This window comes from Emys orbicularis, chromosome 1, assembly GCF_028017835.1.
Source record: "Emys orbicularis isolate rEmyOrb1 chromosome 1, rEmyOrb1.hap1, whole genome shotgun sequence".
Classification (NCBI taxonomy): Eukaryota; Metazoa; Chordata; order Testudines; family Emydidae; genus Emys; species Emys orbicularis.
This window is the reverse complement of record NC_088683.1, coordinates 308548135-308567510: the sequence shown is the minus strand read 5'-3', so window position 1 is coordinate 308567510 and position 19376 is coordinate 308548135. Positions and strand designations below refer to the sequence as shown.

The following is a 19376-nucleotide window of genomic DNA, read 5'->3' as shown; positions in this document are numbered from 1 at the left end:
CTTGCTGGCAGGCCGAACGGCGGGGGAAGGGGCTCTTGTTTCCCCCTGCTGGCAGGCAGCATGGAGTTCCGGGGGAAGGGTCCCTCTCTCCCCAAGGGCAGCAGTGAGCTCCGGGGCTGGGAGAAAGGCCTGCAGCAGCCCTGCAAGCCCCAACTTGCGCCTCTCCCCAGTTCCAGCCCACCTCCTACCTCTCTTCTCTCTAGGTTCCTGCTGCATGGCAACGATCTTTATAATTTTAATCAGCAAGGCGACGCAGTGCCTGACATTCCGCGACCCAGTACTGGGTCGTGACCCATACTTTGAAAACACTGGTGTACGCTGATGACCCAGATCCTCAAAGGCATTTAGGTGCCTGATTCCCATTGAAATCAACAGGAGTCGGGTGCTTACATATCTTTGAGGATATGAACCTGTGTGACTAGTATTATAGATTCTTCATTTTGTCCCCAGCATCACACCTAGGGATCTCTACTGGATCCTCACTAGACCTAGACCATTGCTTTTTTAGATTGGACTGCTTCAGGACCTTTTGAAGTCTAGATTCTACGGTACAGTAGATTGTGTGCTACTGAATGGAACGTGATGGGAACTGGCTGGTTGCATTTAAAGACAAAGGGCTTGTCTTCACTACAGGGCTAAGTCGACCTAAGATGTTATGCTAGTAACTGGAGTTGATGTAGCTTAGGTCAATTTACCATGGTGTCTTCACTGCGCTGCCTCGACGGGAGAGACTCTGGTCGATCTACCTTAATCTTCTTGGGGAGCTGGAATAACGGGGTTGACCGTTGATTTAGCGGGTTTTCACTAAATTGATCCCAGCAGCGTCAATCTCCCCGTAGTGAAGACCAGGCCTTAGTCTGGTAAAAGTTGTTTTGGGAAGTGGCTCCCTACCTTTTCAGAGAAAATGTGAAATACCATGCATATAAGACAGCATCCGTACTTTTTTTTTGTTTACCTTTTTCTGTAATCTTAGGGACTGAATTGTTGCATTTTACCAAAAGATGGCTAACCCCAATTCACAAATGTAAACACATTACTGTCGATTACGGTACTTACCATTACTGGTTTATACATTTAAGATGATAAAGGAATGCTTTGTGTTAAATAAGAGTTGTAGTTAACTTAAATAAGAAGACATGTTCATAGCAGAGGGTTGTAAAATGCCAGACACAAGTTTTCATTTGCAACTTGAAGACTGGTAATTTGGTTTTACTTTTATGTAGACATCACAGTTTTTGTATGTTATGCATCTGAAAATTGGCCATCTGAATATTAATATACAACATTTAACCTTTTTTTTAGCACTCTAATGTGTGGCAAAATGTCATTTATCTCTTAATGACATTAGTTTGCTATATTCCAGAATATTGTAACATAATCAGTGTACAGTTAAATTTTTAAAATATTTTCAATTTTAAAAAAGACATATTTTCTAATGGGACATTATTTATAGCAGCGGTTCTTAAACTGTGGGTTGGGATCCCAAAGTGGGTCACAACCCCATTTTCATGAGGTCGCCAGATCTGGCTTAGACTTGCTGGGGGCCAGGGCCAAAGCCCAAGCCCGAGCGCTTCAGCCCTGGGTGGTGGGTCTAAGGTTACAGGCCCCCTACCTGGGGCTGAAGCCCTTGCACTTCGGCTTTGCAGTGGGGCTTTGGCTTTGCCCCCCGCCCTGCCCTCTGTGTGGTGGGGCTTGGGTGGTCTCAGGCTTCGGTCCCCCCTCCTGCGGTGTAGTCTCCTTCAAGAGTGTAATAAAAAACAATGATTTTAAAAAAATAAAAAAATAGATTTTTATTGAAATTTAATTTATTTAAATACCATCTTATTATTTTTTTTAAAAACGATTTAAAATTAAATGTGAAATTATGTTAATTTTTATTAAGGCCTACATTTATTATAATCTATTAAAATAAATTAAATATTAAGCAGTACGTGTTTGCTATAGAAGAAAGTCAAACCACTGAACTGGTGGAAATCACTGACTAAGCACCGAGAACCAGAGTTGTTGAAGTACTAGACCAGCTTTTGACAGCAGTCGTCTCTTCTGTAGGTGTAGAGAGAATGTCTTCTTCATTTTAGCTTATTCAACTAGTTCAATTCAATGACTATCTTGAACGACATGGTGACCAGAAACAATCAGTTCAGTTCACTAACTACAGATAATACTTGCTTTGTTTAATAAATCAGTTCTAAATGCAAAACATGTTTTGGTAAACTTTTTTCTTACATACTCAGTACCTGTAAGGTAATTTATTAAACTAATTAAAAAAAAAAATCAAAATGCTCTTTCTGCATTTAATTGAATTTGTTTTCATCCAAATAGTTTGACACAATTCATAAGTTTAAAAAAAAAAATCATCTAGTAAACAAGAAATGCATTATTCACCATTTTCTAACATCATAAAAAGGTAAAAAATAAGATTCCAAATAAACGGAAGTTAAACTATATACAGTAAAAGCTATGTTATCCGGCACTTTGCCAACTGGAAAGCTCTAGAAACTGGCATTTCGGGAGGGGGTGCGGGGCGGTATCTCTGGGAGGGAGTTTGGGTGCAGGAGGGTCTTGGGATAGGGGGTTGGGGCGTGGGGGAAATTTTGGGGTGCGGATCTGGCCGGTGTTCACCTTGGGCCCCTCCCTGCAAGTGGTGACATGTCCCTGCTGCTGCTGCCCCCACCCTGAGCGCTAGCTCCGCAGCTTCCATTGGCCAGGCACTGCGGCCAAGGGGAGCTGCGGGGGCGGCGCCTGCAGGCAGAGGCAGCGTGCAGAGCCGCCTGGCCACCCCTCAGTCTAGAGCAACAGGGACATGTCGCTGCTTGCGGGGAGCTGCCCTAGGTGAGCACCGGCTGGATCTGGCGCCCCGTCCCGTGCCCCAACCTCCTATCCTGAGCCCCCTTCTGCATCCAAACTCCCTCTCTTAGTTAACCGGAATTTTTGACTTACCAGCACTCCCCATGCCTTTAACATGCTGGATAACAAAACTTTTACTGTAACAGCTTAAATAAGTGTGTATAGATATAGTGTATCCTTCTGGAAGCACCAAATTTTGTGTAAAGGCTGTATTTACTTGGAAATCAACATATTTTAATGGTTACCAGCTAATGAGACTCAACCTTTCTTTAGGAAAATAATTAAAAAGTACAAATGCAAAACAACATTAAAATCGATTATTTAAATTAGGGTTTCTTGCTTTTTGATTTAAATCACTTTGATTTAAATCATTCCACCTGTTACACATGATCATTAACAGAAGTATCAAGGAAAATATTACCCAAACATCATTATTTGTATTGTTGTGGGGCCTGGGAGCCACAGTCATGGATCAGGACCCCCCAAAAAACAGAACAAAAAGACAGTCCTTGCTTCAGAGAGCTTATGCTCTAACTATAAGAAAGAGACAACAAATGGATACAGATGCATTGTTGGGGGAGTACATGTTAATTCATTTGCAATATAGTAATACAACGAATTCTGTTCACTAAATGTTATCTGTCATGCATTTGAAAAAGCTTCATTAATAATAAGCCACCTTTTATACTGCAGAGTGGTATAGAAATATCTACAAGAGAATAAGGTACAATAGTGTTGATAGTGTATTCTTATTTTTTTATAGTGCCGCCTTTGGATATTATATACATGTAGGGGGGGGGGGGGAGGCAGTTTAAATAATACAATTAACCCTGTAAATTGATTAAGTATTATAAAATTGATTTCCCTGTCCCATTTTCATTATTTTTTTTCTGTGATATTCATTAATAGTGGTAAGATGTCATGGAAGTTGCAAACTTCTAAATATTCCTAAATGTATTTAGTTTCTAAGTTATGTCACTGAAATAAATAATTAACAATTATTCCTTCTAATTACATTAATTTAAAAAAGATATTTCCCAATTTTGTGCATTTAATGTATTTATTGACTGAGTTGGTAACTGTTGAGTGCTTACGGCTCTATCCTCACTGGGGCTCAATTAACATTTGCTGAACAAGTTAAAAGTTGAAAGAGGAGACACAGAAGCAGACCAAATGGGATTAGGAGTCTGAACTGCATTGGTGATCATTGTAGGACTGATTTTTTTGGACTGTGGTCAAGCAGGTATAAGAGCACTTCTTAGAGAAACCTAGGAAGAATTAAAGTAATTTGCTGAATTTTATGGGGACATTACATTTCAGTTGCTCTTGGCTATCTGTTAAATTGTTGGCCGAGAGAGTCAGAAATAAAACTTCCCCCTTAAAATTTTGGAATCCTTCCCTCCCTCTGCCTACACAAGAGTGCATATGGAGGGAGGCAAAGGGAATGTTCCTATTCTTGCCACAACATAGTCAAAATACAATTTCCCTCACTACTTGCATGTAAAATATCAACTGTATTTTATGCTTTTAATTTCCGTGGTTGTTGAAGAATAAAAATAGTGATTGTGCATTCAAATAAATGCATTCTACTTAATTTCATAAATGTGTGTTCCAGTGTACTTAGTTCTCAGATATACTTGTCTCTGTCTAGATAACCATGCCTGGGCCCTGATCCTGCAACTGGCTCCAAATGCATGGATCCCCATGGAAGTCAGTGGGCCTTTACTGTAGGTCAAGGATCTGACCATTCAGATCTGTTTACAGAGGATTGAGACTCTTATGTGCACTTTGATGGTCCTTGAAAGCAACATGCTGTGCTCTCATAGCATGCTGTTTTCGCTTGGAATGGTTTGTCTCACCAATTTTTTTTTTCGGTTAGCAAAGTACATGATTCTCATTGACAGCTGGATACGTGCCAAAATTTAAAAATGGAATCAATCTTATGTTATCTGAACACATGCATACAAAACTCCATTTAAAAAAAAAAAACTTGGTGAAGTGTGAAAACACTTTTTCCATGTTCAGAAAACTCAAATGGCTGAATGGAATTTAACTAAAAATTCTTTTTGGTTCAAAAGAGTATGAAGAAATTACAGTCCAAAGTGTAATTTTTGTGTGAAGGTTACTCATAAGTACGCTATTCTTATCACAATACTATAAAAGATCTATCCTTTTAAAATTGACAATCATCTTAACTTTTCTGTGGCAGTGAATTCCAAAAGTCTACTAGTTGTTGAGTGAAGAGTAAATTAAAAATAACCAGTTCTGTTTGTTGCCTTTGTTTTTTTGAAAATAAAGGGGCATTCTTGTTATAAGGCAAGATGAATGGGAACTCCTTATCAGTGTGTTCCTATTCCATATATCATTATATATTTTACTCACCTTTCATATGTTCACCCTCTCCCCTTCCCATGCCGTCTTTAGTACTGTTCTAAACTTTTCTTTTTTCAGATGTCTCTTTTAAGCCTGTGAAAGTAAATGCAGTATTTGATGTGTGGTCTTAGTGTTAATATATACAATACCTTTTTAATATATTCTGTATTCTCTTCCCCCCCCCCCCCATCCAAGGATCTAATTGCATGGTACCTTAAATTAGAGTGAACAAAACACCTGGATAAACTGTAGGGAACAACCTTGAACTGGAAGGGAGCTGGGCTAGTCTAGACTTAATGTTTTACTCTCTAACTTTGACAGTTTATCTTTAGACTTTTTAACCATTGCTGCACATTGAGCTATCCACAATGACTCCTAATTATTTTTCTCAGAAGACTGGGCTAATTTGAACTCATAGTCTATATACAAATTGAAATAATTTATCCCGTTGTGCATTACATTGCATTTATTTACATTTCATTTGCTGTTATATTGCTCAGTCTTCTAGCTTCAATAGAACTTTCTGGAGTTCCTCAATATTCTCCACAGTTTTTACTAACCTAAATAACTTCTTGTTACTGGCAAGATTTACTATTTTGCTGTCTTACTTCACCCTTCAGATCATTAATAAATGTTAACCATTGTTTCTAATCTCTGGTACATCCTACAATTAACTTCTCTCACAGCATGTAGCAACGTTGCACATACAATAAAAACGTGGTAATGTGAACATTGATTATCTGAAAGAATGTTATGTCCCAAGCAAAGATTTGAATAAATAGTCAGGGGACTGGGAAAGCCTCTTGCAGAGCCCTAAGCTGTCTCCTGCAGTTTATAGAAGGGTTAAAGAGCTTAAGGACTTCAGTGTATAGTTTTCTACAGAGAGAACATTGTGTGAAGTCAAAGCTCAGGGAAAGAGCCAACATTCAGATAACGAAGTCTCAGTGTAGTGAAGAAATCAAGAGACATTGTCAAAGGTGCCAGATCTAAAATGTAGGTTACATCAGTGGCATTTTTTTTCTTATGTAATGCATTTTTCTTAAAACTGGTTGTGGATTGTTTTCGCACAAACTGGCTTGCCCAAGCTGATTTTTTCTGTATAAATTAATATCGCTTAAACAAATGAAGAATCTTTTTGGACTCAGTTCTCCTTCCTTTGTAGCCTGTTTCTCCTGCCTCATATCCTCCTCTCCCCTTATAGCTTCCCTCCTTGCTCCCAGGTAAGACAGATTATGGCTAGGAAGATTTGTCAAGCATAAGGTGTATCTGTTTGCAAAATGTATTCAGTTCTTTTAGTGATCAGAAGGATTTCAGAAGTACATCAGCATTCTTTCTTTAAAGCATAGCAGTTGCAAACAGCCATACAATTACTAGCCATGCTCATTGTGCATGCTGGTTTAAGTAGGGGAGGGGAGAGGAGAGGATGGCTGCCAATAAGTTCTCATAAACAGTGAGGGGAGCAATGGGAATTCCTTAGAAAAGTACGTTGCCAAACTCTGAGCCCTCTTTACCAGTCAAACCCCATCTCTGGAAAGAGTGGTTAAATACCATTCAAAGTGCTCTTTACACTTGAAATCACTGAGGTAATGGCCAAACACATGTGCCCAAAGAAAGCAGCTGTTCTGTATGTTTGCTGCCTGAATGAGCAGAACAGCATCTGATGTTCTTCCAAAGGGGGATGTTGGGGAATCCAAAGCAGGTCCATAAAATAAAATTAAAAACTTTCATTGTTGGTGTTCAGTTGACTAGTTTATACCAATTTTATTAGTAATCAAAGGCATCTCTTTAGTCAGGTACATTCCATTTATTTATGATTCTCCTATTCCTTTATTCGTCACCTGTCCTGTAATTTATAGCATAATATATTCTTTTTACTTGTGAATTCAGTGACAATAGCTCCAAACTAAAGGATTTTACAGTTTTGCTTTTTTTTTTGGTTGAAGTAGTACAAAATGTCAAAAATTAGAAGGAAGGTCACAGTGGAAAATACCAAGACCATATCCGATAGCACATCCCGAAGACCCAGTGTGTTTGAAAGGCTTGGACCCAGCACTGGAAGTACTGCAGAGGTGAGTTGTAAAAGTGTTCTTCTCTTCCTTCCCACCCCAGCATCTTCTCTTCCAGGACATAAGTAGTGGGGTAGAGTTGTACATGAGTACTGAATGAATATTCAGTCATTAGTGATGTTAGTAAAGGTAAAGAGAACACATTCACACATAGATGTTCAAGATATTAATCTTTTAGATTTTCAAATTACTTGTGGTGTTCCAGCTTCTAGTGAGGAGCGGTAACAATGTACATTTACTAATATTTTTATAAACCTAAATTTATCTGGCAGACTTAATGCTCATTGTTGGTTTTTAATGAAGTAAATTACTGGTGGATGGAAATCTCAGATAAATGGGAGTAAATGTGGACTCATTTGTTTGTTCTGCCACACTCACACCAATGGTATTTCCAGAAATGAGTGTGAAATTCACCTAGTAATGTCTGTCTCTTAGACACAGTGCCGTAACTGGCTGAAGACTGGCAACTGCCTCTATGGGAACACATGTAGATTCGTACATGGCCCTTCACCACGAGGTAAAGGCTATAGCAGCAGTTATAGAAGGTAAATCAAGAACTCACTTTGAATTGTTCACATGCTGTAGGAAAATAGCTTTTTCAAGTATGTCTTCTGTAAAAATTTTAAATGCTGTGGTGTGCCTAATGGTATGTTTTATCAATAACCTTATTGGATTGTGAAGCTGCTGAAAACAAATAACTTGGCAAGATGCAGTGGGTTTTCCCTGGATTTTCTTGTGTGTGTAACTTTAAAAAAGAATTAATAAAGTGCTCTGGATGCAGATTAACTTCTTTTGCACAATAGTGTTTTAACCTGCCTTGAAATGGGACATGCAAGTACTTTAATAAATGGATTTTTGTGTAGTGTGTCACTGCAACTTCTGTCTGCCTCTCTATCCTCTACTAAAATGCTGTTTTGCAACTGTTTAAGGCAATACTCTCAAAATCACAGCCCATATCCCTTTGCCTTCACCAGTAACAGTATTTTTGTTGGTATGTGAGGTGGCTGTTCTTTTTCTCCGGTTGTGAAGAGACATGCTAGGACAGTGGCTCTCAACCTTTCCAGACTACTGTGCCCCTTTCAGGAATCTAATTTGTCTCGTGTACCTCCCAAGTTTCACCTTATTCAAAAACTACTTACAAAAACTACTTAGCTTACAAAATCAGACAAAAAAATACGAAAGTGTCACAGCCCACTATTACTGAAAAATTGCTTGCTTATTTATTTTTACCATATAATTATATATAAAATAAATCAATTGGAATGTAAGTCTTGTACTTACATTTCAGTGTATAGTGTATGAGAGCAGTATAAACAAGTCGTCTGTATGAAATTTTAGTTTGTACTGACTTCACTAGTGCTTTTTATGTAGCCTGTTGTAAAACTAAGCAAATATCTAGATGAGTTGATGTACCCCTGGTTGAGAACTACTGTGCTAGGTTAGGAAAATGTGGTTTCATGACTACCTCTACAGACAAATGTCCAGCAGAGAGATTAAAAAAATGTGCCTTTGTTGTTAAGTAAAATCAGTGCACTTTATAATGTCTTATAATATACCCAGTGCTATCTTTCAAAAAGTGCACTGTGTAGTAGCATGAGTCCATGCTACCTAACCAGAACTGTATTCAGTAAGTCTGTATCATTCTTTCTGAAGGGAAAAATATGATTTAATAATTTTCACTTCAGCACCTTTCATACAAAGATGTTACAAACATTAATAATGCTTCACAATGCCCCTTTGAGGTAGAAACTAGCCTCACTTTATAGATGCATAAACTGAGGCACCAGAAGTTAAGTGACTTGCTGAAGGTCAAACAGGATGTCTGGCATGGATATTATGGTTCTATTCCTGGCTCTGTTTCCCATTTCTGTGCCTTAATCTTAAAACCATCTTAACTTTCATTGCTTATAAAACTGTAGCAACTGGGATACAAAATACAGGTTATCTTTAACTTTTTTTTCTCAGTATGCAAGGGAACTTACTGTAATGTTATGTGCTGAATTCTCCAAAGAGCAAAGGAAGAGAAGTGCTTTACATGTAAATGATTCTAAACTTACCTTTATGTGCTGAATGTCACTTTCCCTTGCCACAGTATTTGGAGTATTGAGTGTATAGCCCTTCTTGCTCACTTTATTTTTTTTTTTAAAGCTGTTTACTTTTAATGGCTAGCAGTTTTTTTGTTTTTAATTTTTTGCTTCATATGAAGGCATGAAGTTATCACTGGTATTCAGGAATAATGTTGGTTTACATCTTTATTTATATTAACTTTTTCTCCTATAAGTTATATGAAAGTCAAATTGCATAGCTTGCTGCTTACTGACTGTGAACTTTGGATAAGTGAGCGACCAGAGCATTTGGAAGCTTGCTTTAACTCATCTATAGGTCTTAGCAAGGCACAAAAGAGTCTGTTCTACACTAAAGAATGTTGTCATCTTCTGTACCATTTTGTATCAGGGAACATCTGTCAGACACTGTTCCAAGAACCCGTACAGTTATACTGTCTCCAAGTAAGTCTTGTAAATGCTTCCGTCTGCACTATTTCAGCTCAGACATTGTCAGTGCTACGGTATCTGGGAAGCCCAGATGTTATGGTTGCACTGGGTCAGTTGATCCTCTCAGTGTAGTCCCATGACTGTCTTGCAAGCAACTTTGGTAGCAGAAAACATTGCCACCTGTCCCTGCTCCTGCAATTCCAGGCCTGCCCAAAAGAAGCCACAGTGATACTTAATATATCTATCCTGACCATTACACACTTCGCAGTTCAGGCCATCCTCCTACGGTAGGAAAACAAGACACTTCTTAGCTTCTTCAAACTTCAGAAATGTTAACATAAAACTTTATTTGAACTTTAACATTCCCTGTTTTCTTCCCATGGGTCTTGGTCTGTTCGTGACAAGCACAATATAAAATAGATCATCAGACAGACACATTGACACACATACTGCATTCCTCTTGAGAAAATTAAGAATTTAATAACACACCAATAAATTACTATATGTTCGTTACTGAGGGACAAGGATGGCATCACAGTAGACAGCTGGCTGAGCCCTATCTCTGAGACATCAGAGTTACTCGACAATCCCAAAGTGAATCCTAATTTTTTACTTACCTGCTAATGGTACCTCAGTAGCCAGTTGTTTGGCACTCCTTATGTACTACCTGATGTCTGGTACACCTTGAGGGCTCATTTCATGAGGTGGGGCATGAGGTACAAGATGACTGGCTGGACTTCATTATTTTGCCTAGAGAGATGTCTTTCTTCTGTATCCTGGATTGTTACAGAGGAATCCAGGCACATAGCGTCATCAGCAGGTGTAGGGAGATCTGGTTGCCTTCTGCAATATTGTTGTCATAGAATTGTTTGAAGACACAACCCACGCTCATCGCAAACTATGCACGCTGTACAAAACCACTCGAAACAATTGCTGGAACAAAGCACTGATTAAACCAAATACCGCATAAGGTTAACAGGTACAAATATGTGTATGATGTATTGAGAGGCACAACTAATAAGAGAGAGATGAACTGAAAACTGACGCAATCTTAATTACGGTCTCGCGACCACTCAAGCATAGTATGTGCACATAGAATATACACTATATATAAATATACATTGTGGATGTCTGTGTGTAGTTTATATATAAAATCAAACTGCTTGCATTATTGGATAGGTGCCACAATGGTGCCCAAAACAATTGGAAGGACTGTTGCGAGTGGACACATGCACTGGTTTACGCAGCTTGGTTTGTGTAGTATGAACATGTTGAACTGCTGCAGGAAGTAATGGTGCTAAAAGTGCTTAGCTGCAACATGAAACCTTGATATGGTGAAATTCTCTAGTGTAGACACAGTTAAAATATGGACCATCTGTGTATCTTATGTTAAAGTCCCTGGAGAAAATACAGGCTTACTGAAGGGTACTTTGTTAGGAATTTCTGTTTAAAATTGTTACTGGAGACAGCTGTAGAGTCCTTTGTATACTATAACATGCACACTTAATTGGAATCACCTGTGGAACTAAAACCTTACATTTAGTGTCCATAATGCAGGAATTTCTGTCTTGTGTACTATATAGAAAACTTAAGATCTTTTAAAGGAGCAAACATTATTTAAAATAATAATGTTTTTATTTTTTTGGTGCACCAGATGAAACAGCTGCAGAAAATTTACTAGAAAATTCCAATCAGTTCGTGGGTGGTTTGTTTTTTTTTTTTTTCTGTGCCCCAAACCAAAGTACCCAAACCAGCCAATGCCTCCTAAGCAACCACCTGCTAAGGAGTAAACCTATTAACTTAGTTTCACCAAATTACTTATTTCTACTGTCTTTATGTTGTTTTATTATTTGCAGGAGGAAAGGGTTTACCTTTATTTCACCTCCGTGTTTATCTCCCAAAGCAATAAAAGATGACAGCCACACAAGGCTTTTTTCTGCTTCTAATTTCCCGATGGCCTTCCTCATCTTAAAGTAGTTTTGAATAATGCCTAAATAAATTGAGCTGTTGTTGGTTTCCAGCTTTTTCCAACTTAGAAATGTGTATTGAGAGTGGTGGGTTTGGTGGGTTTCTCCATTTATCCTGAAACTTAAGGAGAAAGCCCTATGCATTCTAGTAACATCAGATCCTTTCTGTTGGCAGGTACATGAGTTGCATTCTCACTAGGTTCTGTTGCTTCTCTGATTTGTCCACAGAGGGTATTATGAGAACAATGCTTCAACCAGTAGTGTTGGGGCAAAATATGTCATCTTTAGATTATATATGTAATCTCTCTGCCATGTAAATGAAATTTGGTCAATTCCACAAGTCCTGCTCCTTCATGTAGCAAGTTTGGGATTTTTGATGGAACTGATTTTTAAATAAAATAGACACAAAGAACATTAAAGAAATACCACTTTTTGTAATGCTGAAAGCTGTTTGTGGAGGGAACAAGTAGCATATTGAGCGTCTTTGAAGAAATATTGATACAGCTCAAAGGAACGTTTTTTTAGAGGATTAAAAATTACTTTTAAAAATGAGCGATAATTTACTTAAAACTATAAATTTAAAATATGGTGCAAGTATGCATGCTAGGAAGGTGACTTTTAATTATATTTATGTGCAGGGTATTTTGTTGATTAGTACTGCTGGGAAAGAGAGCAGATGGAAAACCCCCTGTTACGGTTGAACCTTTCCTCTGACTTGAAAATGACTTGTGTGTACAATTTTGCTGCACGTTAAATATATTTAAAAGCAGGAGGAGGATAAATAGGAGTCACTGTCCTTTTTATTGGATCTCTTTAAGATTACCTTATGGCCATGTTTAACATCTTAATGATGGAAATATTGCAGAAGAGGAAATTGAAACATAAATAACAAGGCTTCAAACAAGCAATTTTTAAAAGTAGAAGCAAATTTTATTTTTTTCTTAAATAGCTGCATGTACAGGAAATAGACGTATTCTATAATGGGGAAACAACCCAACAAAAAATATAGAAATCTATCATTCCTAATGACAACACAAATCCCTCTAGGGAAAAAAACAAATGCCCTGAACAGTGGTTTTCACTGTTCATTTGTGGACCCCTAAAGAATTTCAAATGGAGGTGTAGACCTGTTTGGAAATTCAACCTGTGGTCCCCTACCTTAGACTGAAAACTGGCTGAACAGAAATCAACTATAAACGTTGCATGTGCTTGGCATGGCATTTGATGCAGCGTGAGAAAGGATGCTAACCTATGGGCTTCTATGGTAACAATAACACTTCTGGGTTTTGACCTGTAGGTGGGGTTAGTCATATAGTTTTGATTAATGAGAAAAATGGAATACCTTTTCTAGGATCTGAAACTTTATTTTCATAGTCACCTTTTGCAGACCCCTTAGACATAGTCTGTGGGCCCCAAGGGGTCCGCGGACCACCAGTTGAAAACTGCTGTCCTGAAACAAATGGAAGTTTCATTATTTCAAATATCAGACAGGCTTCCTGGAGCTAGTAGTTCATCAGTATCTTTCAGTGTAGCTATAACTAAGCTGGTAAAGATATAAAGCTAATAATGTTACAGAATTATCTGAGATGAGAATCTGCAGTAGGAATTAAGAGCCATTGCAGATACACACACAGTGCAGTATTCAGCTAGGTTTATTTGGTGAGAACAATAGATGGCTTTTAACTTGAAAGGCCGTGCCTTATATCGATACAAGGTATTCCCTAAGAGGGGAAATAAGCCAGTGTTTTTCAACCTTTTTTTGGGCAAAGGCACACTTGTTTCATGAAAAAAATCACGAGGCACACCACCATTAGAAAATGTTAAAAAATTTAACTCTGTGCCTATATTGACTATATATAAAGTAATTCTCTTGAATAGGAATCAAATAAACACAAAGAAAGTATTTTATAATTACTTTATTATGAAATAGTAAGTAAACAGAAATATGAAAAATTATAAAATACTTTATTCAGTGCGCAATATTTTTTTCCCACGGCACACCAGGCAACATCTCGCGGCACACTAGTGTGCCGCGGAACAGTGGTTGAAAAACACTGAAATAAGCTATACTGGCATAAGGCACCTCATTACCATAACTGCATTCGAACTAGGGGTGTTGTACTGCTATAACTATTTCAGTTTAAAAAAAAAAAAAAATCATACACTTTATCAGGATAGTTATACCAGGACAAAAATTGCAAGTAGTCCTGGCCTTAGGGTGCAGGTCGTTGGAACCTGAATTCAGGTAGGCTTCCTTTTGTTTGGCAAAATGGCCAAGGCTATGGGTGAGTGGCAATTTTGAATGATGTCTGCTCAAAGGCCTTATCTATGTTCAGAGTTGCACTGGTTTAACTTTAAATCCGTTTAAACAAAGATTTAGTTAAACCAGTGCAGAGCCCTGTGTGGATGCTCTTAATGTGTTCACAGAAGATTTTGCACTGGGTTTAAATAAAGGTATGATTTTTCTTTTAAATCTAGTGCATCTTTGAATATATACAGGGCCAGCGATAACTGGAAGGGTTTAGTGGGTCATGAGTGCGATAACTAGAGCTAGATAATAGTTGAGGAAAGGCAGACATAGTCAGCCTGGCTGGGATTTTGAATACAGTTGTGAAAGTGATGCTGCATCTGAGTTATAAGCTGCACTCTGCCCTGCATATGTCAGTTTAATTGGACTAGTAATACAATATTGTGCTAAGTCATTTTGCTTCCAGTGAGAAAACAACCCATTCTTGAAGTTCAGTCTTTCTTGACTGCTAGGAAACTGTTACATGATCTTAATTTCCAAAAGCTGTTTAGTAACACCAAACCCAAGATTTCATTAGTTTTCCTCACTTTTGCTGGGTGGGGATCTTTGGCATCATGGCTGAATTACTTAAATCAAATTTTGTCAACAGATTTTTCTATAAAAATTAGTTACAAAAATCAGTAAAGGAAATTGAGTGTCCTTTTCCTTAAAAGGAAGCAGCTACATCATATCCGTTTCTGCCTTATACAGGTCACCAGAAAGGCCCACTGGGGATCTTCGGGAGAGAATGAAGAACAAGCGTCAGGACGTGGAGGCTGAGCCACAGAAACGAAATACAGAGGAATCGTCCTCTCCTGTTAGGGTAAGAATGGAGTGCATGGAATATCCAGCCTCCCTCAGTAGCAATAGGTTAGTGTGTCCTAGAAATATGGTCATTGTGAATTGTTTAATATTAAATAACGTGTTATAAAATATTTAATTTCATATTTAGTTGCCTTACAGTATTTAATATTATCTTGCATCTGTATAGTACTTTTTGTCTTGAAAGTTACCTGAATTCTTTACAAAATCCACAAGCTGAAATGCGTATTATAAAATTTTGACATTCGGCTACCTCTGGAGTGAAACTGGCAGCTCTTTAACAATATAGCAGAACCTTTTGAAATTGTCAATAAAATGTACCAGCCCAGGCAAACACCTACTAGCTCATTTTTACTGTAAACACTGACATGTATAAAGCACCTACCCTTATTGGCATTATAACACATCATTTACTTGTTACTCACCCCCAACTCCATCTTGCTTATCAGAAAACACCCCCTTCATAAGCCCATGTAATCACTACTCCATGTATTAATTCCCCTCTGTTCTCCCATCATTCACCCTAGTTCATCAGTTTTTATCTCTGCAACAAATTCACCAATTCTTGTTCTCTGCCATCCCATCCCCTCCAATCAATTTTTTTTCTCAGCAAAGTCTATTTCACCTTCTCCACTGACATTGCTAATGAAGAGAGACAAAGTTGGTAGAGCTCCTCTGCAATTGGAAAACAGCTGCAACATTGATTTACTCTTTTAAGTATTTACAATTTTTTCACAACCGTAAGGGCTAAAACCTTTTTGCTTTTAAAGGAATATTTTTAATTCTGCGAGCATTATTGGCATTGTTTCTCTTCTGGGTCTGTTCCAACTTGCTGCATGTAAGTGGAAATTTGAAAGACTGCTATATAAAGGAATCAGCAGGAACTGCTGTCACTAAAGTTACATAATGGTTTCCATTCTAACCTCGTTTTCAGTTGCTGATAACTTGCTGAAATTTTCAGTGCTGTCAACTCTCTACACTAAGGTGATTTTATTTAAGTTTGAGAAAAAATGGTTCAGTTCTTGAGTACAAGGAGAGTGGGGAAAGTGTATTTTTCCCATGAATAAAAAAGGTATTATGACTTAGTTGCTGTGTGCAACCTTAACGTGCACATTTTTTTAGCACTTAACTAGGCAGCCATAATGTTCTATTCCTGCTATTCCTGTAGTGACCGAAGAGAGAGACACAAGAAACCCAAGCTAATCTTTTAAGTATATCAAAAGCAGGAATCTTGCAAGAGAAGTTGTGGGTCTGCTGAACTACCAGTGAGTAAAGGGAGCAATTAAGGAAGATAAAGACTTTGCAGAGAAGCAAAACTATTCCTTTGCATCAGTCTTCACCACAGGCGATGTTGGGGAGATAGCTGCTCCCGACGTACTTTCTTCAGGTATTAAAGATGAGGCAAAGTCACAGAATGAGTTGTCAAGAGGTGGTCCTGGAACAAATTGTTAAATGTCAATGGGTCACCAAGACCAGTCAGTAAACAACCAAGAGTTCTCAAGGAAGAATGAAGTGACTTGAGTTGTTAACGAAAATATACAATCTTCTTATAATAGCTACTATTCCAAAGGACTGGATGGTTGCACAATTGGATCTTTTTTTTTTTTTTTGCTTCCCCCTAAAGCTCTAGAGGTGAAGGTGAGAATCAAAAACAAGTAAACTTTATTTTGAAATAATTAGTTACGAAACACTTTTTGGACATGATATGATAGGGAAAATGAGCACAGCTCTTGTAAATTAAAATTGTGCTTCTTTATTCTACTAGAATTGAAATTTGTCCACAAAATAGCGGCTAAAGGAGAACTGATTGACATAAATTGGACTTGAGTAGTCTCTCTTGAAACAAAAGTTTTCTGAAAGAACTAAACAGTCAAGGTGTGATTAGAAACTGGCCAAGAGACAGAAAGAAAGAAATGGTCAGTTTTCCACAATGGGGTGCTCCAAAGAGATTCTGGAGAAAGGGTTGAACAGTAAGAAGACAATTTTCAGAAGATAATAAAATATATTTACGTTAGTCAAAACTAGGGACAATTATGAGGAATTTCACAGGGACCTAAAAAGGAAGCAGTTTTAGGTCAGTACAATGGCAGATGTAATTCAGTGTTAACAAATGCAAGGTAATGCACATTAAAGGGAGTAACTTAAAGCACTCATTCACATTACTGGGTTTTAAAGTAATTGCAACCACTCAGGAAAAAGACCTGGGATTATTGTGGATAGCTCAATGAAAACATCGGTTCAATGTGCAGTAGCAGTCAAAACAGCAAACAAATGTTAAGGTGTATAAGTAATGGAATAGAAAATAATTCTTAAAATATGCCATGATGTAAGTTAATAGTCCACCCTCATTTGAAACACTGTTTTATTCTGGTCACCCCATCTGAAAGAAGATATAATAGAAGATGATGATGTCTGGAAGATGAACAATGAGGTGAGAATGGCACTGTTCGGAGAGGAGCCAAATAAGCGGGGACGTGATAGAGGTATATGATAATGAACGGTAAATAGAACATAAATTAGGCACTCCTGTTTACACTTTCTCATACTAGAAGAACATGGAGTATTCCAATGAAACTAAAAGACAACAAATGTAAAAATAAGGAAATTTCTTACAGTGCACGTAACTAACCTGGGGAACTCATTGCCATAAGGCACAGTCCAAGAATTTAGTATGTTTCATAAAAGGACTCGACAGTTGCATTAGACAGGAAAAAAAACTTTTTTTTAGAAGGGATATAGATCCTCATGCTTCAGCTAGCCAATAACTGCCTGAAATTAGGAAGAAACTTCTCATATGGACTGGATATTCCATAATTGTCCATTCTGGGGATTCTTGCATCTTCCTTGGACATATCTATTTCCTGGCCACTTTCAGAGAGAGTATACTGGACTATGAGGACAACTGCTCTTATCTAATATGGCTATCCTATGTTCCTAGATATTTGTATGGAATTATTTTGTATGCAAGTGTAAGTAAGTGTATGCAAAATGTTTTACGAATAATGGGACAAGATCCCTGTGCTTACAATCTGATTTAGACAGGTATAATACTTAGAGCAGCTCAAATGTGACTATGAGCAGACACATTCCAATTGGGGGCTTGTTACTGGGAAATTTCACAATAACTTATTGAGTGTGTGGATGGTTTGGTTGCACATACAGTAACTCCTCACTTAAAGTCGTCCCGGTTAACAATTAGGGAACATGCTCGTTTAAAGTTGTGCAATGCTCCGTTTGGCAGCCGTCTGCTTTGTCCACTGCTTTCAGGAAGAGCAGTCCATTGCAACTAGCTGGTGGGGGCTTTTAACCAGGGTGGACTGGCAGCCCCCATATCAGCTCCCCGCTCCCCTAAGTTCCCTGTGCAGCAGCTGCCCAGCAGGCTAGCAATTGCAGCTGTCCCTCCCCCCACTGCCATGTGCTGCTCCTGCCCTCTGTCTTGGAGCTGCTCCCCGAGACTCCTGCTTGCTGTGTGGGGAGGAAGAGGAGGGCTAATGTCAGGGTGTCCCCCGCTCCCCTGCTCCTGCACCCCGCTTACCCCATCTTCCATAGAGCCGGGGGGACACATGACAGGGCTCAGGATGGAGGGAGCTTGCTGGCAGTAGCTGGGTCTCAGCAAGCTGATCTAATTAACAAGGCAGTGTACTTAACGGGGAAATGCGCATCTCTCTCTCGCTCTCTCGCTCTCTCGCTCACTCGCTCGCTCACTCACTCACTCACTCACACACGGTGTGTGTCTCTGTCTCTGTCTCTCTGCGATGCTGTTCCCCTCCCTCCATTCCTTCTGCCTTGTAGAGTGTGAGAGTTAATCCTTGAGGGCTCAGCTAATTGCTAGTTCATTATTTAGCAGTAAGGCATTTTCTGGGAAATATCCCACCCTCTGACTCCTCCACCTCAACCAAGCTTCACAATCATCATCACTGTGTACCAGTATTAAATTGTTTGTTTAAAACTTATACTGTGTGTGTGTGTGTATGTGTATATATAATATAGTCTTTTGTCTGGTGAAAAAAAATTCCCTGGAACCAAACCCCCTCATTTACATTAATTCTTATGGGGAAAATGGATTTGCTTAACATCGTTTTGCTTAAAGTTGCATTTTTCAGGAACATAACTACAACGTTAAGTGAGGAGTTACTGTAGTGGGAGGCAGTTCCAAGAGTAGAGGCAGGATGAAGGTGAGAGGGAGAGAAGGTCTTAAAGCATGCAGTTAGGCAAGATTATTGGGAGGAATGTAAGGCGTATGTATGTTTAATCCATGTGCTTATACTCTGTCTATCACTGTGGTATCTGAATGTTTGAGATGAGAACAGATACCAGCATGCAGTAACACATTTGTGACTGGAATGGAATTACTGACCATGAGAATGAGAGAGACCATTGGAGTCTAATAATGCAGCAAACAAGGGCCTCAGAACAAAAACACCTGAGTTCTAATCCCAGTTTTACCACTGATTTGCTGACCTAGGGAAAGTCATTAACTTTGTCTTCCATTATCTTCTCTAAAGTGGACTCAGTACCTTTC

General features: G+C 38.6%; 1 protein-coding gene across 2 annotated transcripts in view; it reads left to right on the top strand.

The window, feature by feature from the left end:
• Positions 1–19376, top strand: part of ZC3H13 (zinc finger CCCH-type containing 13) — a 59424-nt gene that overhangs the window by 1323 nt on the left and 38725 nt on the right. Inside the window, exons 1-3 of one of the 2 annotated variants that reach the window (XM_065416446.1) lie at positions 7173–7289; positions 7722–7831; positions 14744–14855. The exons of the other annotated variant lie outside the window; for it this stretch is intronic. Of the exons in view, the coding sequence (XP_065272518.1) occupies positions 7173–7289; positions 7722–7831; positions 14744–14855 (339 nt within the window). Of the gene's footprint in view, positions 1–7172; positions 7290–7721; positions 7832–14743; positions 14856–19376 lie in introns of those variants that run through there. 2 annotated transcript variants of the gene reach the window in all.